This window comes from Miscanthus floridulus, unplaced genomic scaffold, assembly GCF_019320115.1.
Source record: "Miscanthus floridulus cultivar M001 unplaced genomic scaffold, ASM1932011v1 os_2481_2, whole genome shotgun sequence".
Classification (NCBI taxonomy): Eukaryota; Viridiplantae; Streptophyta; class Magnoliopsida; order Poales; family Poaceae; genus Miscanthus; species Miscanthus floridulus.
In genome coordinates this window covers 1-5518 of record NW_027098327.1, presented here as the reverse complement: position 1 = coordinate 5518, position 5518 = coordinate 1, and the positions used below count along the sequence as shown (strand labels likewise).

Here is a 5518-nt window from a genome sequence, read left to right as displayed (position 1 = left end):
GGAAGAAGATTAGGAAAGGAAAGGAAAGGCAAAGCCTTCGGATGGATTTTGGTCCAGCCTACTAAGGCCATGCCCAACGTGGGCACATAAGATCAGTGGTCTCAACATCCACGTATACAATAATCGGTAATGCTCTATACCGAGCGTCGGTCCGACCGGACGGGACAGACCCACCTGCCCCCGTGCCTCGCGCACCCTGCGCCTCGTCCCTCGTGCCCCCACTCGCGCGCGCTGCTCTCGTCTCGCGTCACCCGCGCCTCGCGCTGCGCTCCGCCGCACCCACGCCTTCGGGCCAGACTCGCGTTGCGCACAGCCGAGGTCTGACCTCTGCGCAGTGGCATCGAGCTCCGTGCCGGCATCAAGCTCCGCGTCAACGAGCGTCCATTGGCGGGAAGCAAGTATATGAGCATATGTTGCAACCGTATGTTTTATATGTTTTACATGTATGTTACATATGTTTCATCTAGATGTTGCAAAAGTAGATCTGGTGTAGCATATGTTGCAATGACTATACACATATGTTGCAAGTGTATGTGTCAAATGTTTCAGCTGTTTCAAACGTATGTTGCAAGTGTTTTATCTAGATGTTGCATACGTTGTATAAGCTATACACGTATGTTGCAAGTGTATGTTTTAAATGTTTCAGCTATTTCAAGTGTATGTTGTAAGTGGTTTATCTTGATGTTGCATATGTTATAAACATTTCATCTGTTTCGAACGTATGGTGCAACAAATGTTTTATGCTGCAAGTGTTTCATGAGCAGGCGCGGCAAGGAGGCGCAGGCGAAGGTGGTCCCCTTGGGCGCAGTGGTCCCGACGTGCGCCGGGAAGTAAAGCGGGCGCGACAGCAGGCGCGGAGCAAAAAGTTGTATCCATGGACGTGGCAGTAGGCGTGGAGGACGAAGCTGCATCCATGGGCGGACATCAGTCGCGGAGCACTAAGCGAAGCAGAGCACGAAGCTACATCCATGGATAGGCAACAGGCGTGGAACACGAGGCGAATCAGAGCACGAAGTTGTATCCACAGACACCCTAAGGGTATCATTATTGAAAATTATTAAAAATAGACGGGTAACAGGGACGAGCGTCCGGACGGACACCACGTCCGGACGCCCGGGTGCTAGTCTCTCCATATAATAATGGGCTGAGTCAGTAAAGTGCCCGCCCAATGCATTAGCTTCAACTGTATTCCTCACCCCAACAACAGGTACGTAGAAGGCTTTAGGGATTCATTCAGTAGTTCTTGAGGCCACAATGTGCAATCTGATGAGAGCTTCTGCTCTTTGTCAGACAAGGCGCCCGGTTCCTCTTCAGGCCATCCCAACGCACCACGTGGCTGTTGGCTTCACAGAGCCAGGTAGGCTCGGACGCCAAGTGGAGGAGAGAAGTTGTGGGATGGTGGTTTAGCAGTGTATCAGTGTAGCCTGCAGAAGTAACTATGGCTTCATCAGAAAAAGTAACGACATGAGGAAAGAGAAGACAGTGCGTGAGAGAAAAAGATGGCTAAGGTCTAGTTCCTAAAAATTTTCACCCAAAACTATCACATCGAATCTTACGGCACATGCATGAAGTATTTAATATAGATAAAAAAAACTAATTGCACAGTTTGGTTGAAAATCGCGAGACGAATGTTTTAAGACTAATTAGTCCATGATTAGTCATAAGTGCTACAGTAACTAACATGCGCTGATGATGGATTGATTAGGCTTAATAAATTCGTCTCGCAGTTTCTAGGCGAGCTATGTAATTAGTTTTTTTTTATTAGTATCCGAAAACCCCTTCCAATATTCCAAAACATCCGATGTGACATTTAAAAATTTTCATTTCGCGAACTAAACGCACCCTAATAGCTCTGCTGTCATGCTACGCTTTTCAGGTGAAGCAGCACCCATGTCTGCATGTGTTGGAATACTAGCTGTTCCAGTCATGCAAAGCCTATGTACGTAGCAGTAGCTGGTATTGGTCTGCGTTGGTGTTGCTCTCAAGACACCCTGCCACCCTGCGAAGTCATTGCTCTCGCTGATTTGGATGCTACACAAGGACGTGGAACACGAGACTCCCAGCCACACTGTGCGTTGGGGAAGGCCTACGAGGGCCTCGTATCCCATACATTATCTTCCTACATTATATATGTGGTTCCTATGCTGCCACGTTTCCTAATTCTTTTCTTTTAATTTAGTTTTTAGTGTTTTGATTCGAAGGGATAGCTTTACATGTTTACATACCAAGCTCTAAGGGTCCATTTGGTACGGTTTCAAATTCAGCCAAATTAGTTTTAGCTGTGACTTCTATGGTGGAGTAGCTGGCTCCAGTTTCTCTTGTTGGTAAAATGTTCGATAAAACAGCCTTTTCTAAGTCAAACTATTTTAAATTTAATCAAATCTATTAAAAAAACTCTACTATTTATGACACTGAACCAATATCAATAATAAGTACATTATAAAATAATCTTTACGAAATTAATATGAATACATACATGATACATGTAAATATATTTTTATAATATATATATATATATATATATATATATATATATATGTGTGTGATGTTATAAATAATTTAATTTTTAGCTATTTAGAAGTTAAATTTATTTTAGGACAGAGGCGGTAGATAACAGAAGACTCTCTCTGGTGCTAAGTTACGTATCACGCACCAGCAGAGCTGGGCAAAATATCCTTGTCTTTCAGTAATCTAATCGAGCACACATAGAATAGAATCCTGATAAAGAGCACGAGAACTACTAGGGCCGCGCACCCATCGGGCGCAGGGCGCTACAAAGCAACTGCACGTCTGCTCATTTTATCTTCTTCTCGCTCTCTCAGTCTTTCTCCTCTGAAATCTCTCCACTCCAATGGCCTCTTCAGCTTCAGGTCAGCAACCACCCAAAACAAACCAGCATGTCGAGCTTATCATCTCCAGCGACGACCACGACGCAGGGACGTCGGCGGGTCGCTTGTTCGATGAAGAAGACGAGGCTAAGGAGCTCCTGCTGGACGTGGTGGACTGCCTCGCCGACGACGACGGCGTAGATGATGGGCCAGCGGCAGCGCTGCCCAGTACCGGCGGTAGGCCGCCGCCCAAGATACGGGTGTGGGGGCTGAGGAAGCGGGCGGCGTCGACCGGTGAGGAGATCCTGCGCGGCGTCCACCTAGACGTGCCGCACGGGGTCGTCATGGGCGTCATCGGGCCCAGCGGCAGCGGCAAGTCCACGCTGCTCCGCGCGCTCAACCGCCTCTGGGAACCCGCCCCCGGCGCCGTGTTCCTCGACGGCGCCGACGTGTGCGGCCTCGACGTCCGCGCGCTCCGGCGCAAGGTCGGCATGCTTTTCCAGCAACCCGCCATGTTCGACGGTACGTACGTGACTTCATTCTTTTTTCTCTGCCAAACTGCGGCCTTTTCTGCAACCAGGTCGAAGTGCACGAACACGTGGACCGTACGATCGGGGACTGTCGATGCGGGACCTATAGGATACCCCGCAAAGGACAGAGAAGATCTAGTCTAACTAGGATTCTTCCCCTGTAATCTTAGTAGTATAACTATTAAGCAATCCTACTAGGATATCTCATTATAAACCGACTAGGACTCTGGCCTCCTGACTATATAAAGGAGGGCAGGGCTCCTAAGACAGGGAGAACAATTGTACAACACAACACTTGAGAATCAATCCAACGCAAAGGCTAAGGCCGACTGGACGTAAGGTTATTACTCGATCTACGATCGAGGGCCTGAACCAGGATAAATCGACTGTGTCTTGCGTTAACCATCGTGTTCGGCATACGCCGAAGCCCGAACATACTGCCCCGGGTACCCCCGTGGCAGGCTATCGGTGATAAAACATCGACAGGGACCCACGCTTATGATTAATTGTTCAAGAGCCCAACCGAAGACTTTTAGGAGCCTCTTGTATGATTTTTTTTAAAGGAAAATGTTCAGCACACTCGATACCCATGCCGTTTGAAGCATGCATGATGCCTGAGTTCATGCCTTCATTCATGCTTCCTCGCTCTAAGACTAAAATTTATGTCTGTTATAAAGTTTGTTCTAAATCAAAAAATTTAAACCTTGTCAAGTTATATTATTTTAAAAAAGAGTTACATATTATGAAAACATTTTTAATAAACTTAATAATGTGGATCTTGTGTTGTAAATCCACGTAAGTTTTCAGGTATAAATAGTCAAAGATGAAAAACTAAATTGACTTGATTCTGATCGAAGACAGTAACATCACCAAATTAAAAGTTAGCAAAATGAAAGTCTGTTGTGCGTCCGGCTTTATGGTTTGTACCACTCTAAGGATGATAAAATCAGGCTACCAGTCCAATTTTACAAGTACACAACTTACTTGTTTGTCATGTCATATGGGCTTTCGATACACATGATGAAAGAGAAATTTAAGCGGTACAAATAAAATTTCTTGCTTCGAAGATGGCAATGGCGGACTCGGATTTCTAGGTTTGATACTAGGATCATTAGCTAAAGGACGGTTTTGACAGGGCAAAGCATGCTTACATAATTCAGGAGTGATGTGGCTTTGACGTACTATGTTACGTAGCTTTGATGGTAAGCTTGTATGGTTATTATTTAAGCCTCTCGATAACTCCCATAACGGATTTCTCTAAAGAGCAGAGCGGCGTAGAGAGGAGCAAACAACTACTCCCTCGGTTCTAATTAAATTATAAGTCATTTTGTTTTTTCTTTATAAATATACAACTATAATCGCTATGTATTTAAAAGAGATAAAATGACTTACAATTTAAAATGGAGGAGTAAATACTAAAATCGTTGCAAACTGTTTGACAAGCAAGACTTGATGCCCATTTTGGACTTTATTTGGGTTTTACCACCATTTGTCATAATGACTAGTATATTAAGCACTTTGTCAACTCGAGATTCCAATTTCCGGAGCAATTTGATAAAGACTTCACAAAGAAAACATACTCTTGCGCAATGGCACCATCTGCTAATGCCATTTGAACTGTTACTTTGCACAACTCAAACGACGACAAGCTTCCAACAGCTATGTGATGGTAACGAGTGCCATAAATTAACTTGTTCGGAGCAACAATAGAAAGGAGAATTCTCTTCATTTTTGTCTATTCACCTTCTTATAATAATAACAAAAAAAGTGTGTATTCCACGATCTCTGATTTTTGCTATGTTTCTGCGTGTGCTATGCCAGGAACTGTGGCATACAACGTGCGCTACGGGCCACAGCTGCGCGGCAAGAAGCTCACCGAAGCCGAGGTGCAAAGCCTGCTGAGGCTTGCCGACCTGGACCCTGCCCTGTCCTCCAAGCCTGCCAACGAGCTGTCCGTCGGCCAGGCGCAGCGCGTCGCCTTGGCACGCACCCTCGCCAACGACCCTGAGGTGCGCACGCACGCACTCACACATCTCCATTTCGTCGTCGTCTTCCATGACGCCGCCTCACCAATCACCACACCCTACGATCACCTCATGCAGGTGCTCCTGTTGGACGAGCCGACGAGCGCACTGGACCCTATATCAACGCAGAACATCG

The 5518-nt window shown here is 46.0% G+C and overlaps 1 protein-coding gene across 1 annotated transcript; it reads left to right on the top strand.

Annotated features, from left to right (window-relative positions):
* Positions 1 to 2617: 2617 nt before the first annotated feature.
* Positions 2618 to 5514, top strand: LOC136535039 (protein STAR1-like; the record flags this gene model as incomplete). The annotated part of the gene is made up of 3 exons (XM_066527385.1): positions 2618 to 3350; positions 5180 to 5367; positions 5461 to 5514. Coding segments are annotated over exons 1-3 (741 nt in total), but the record flags the coding sequence as incomplete, so codon positions are not given.
* Positions 5515 to 5518: the final 4 nt, after the last annotated feature.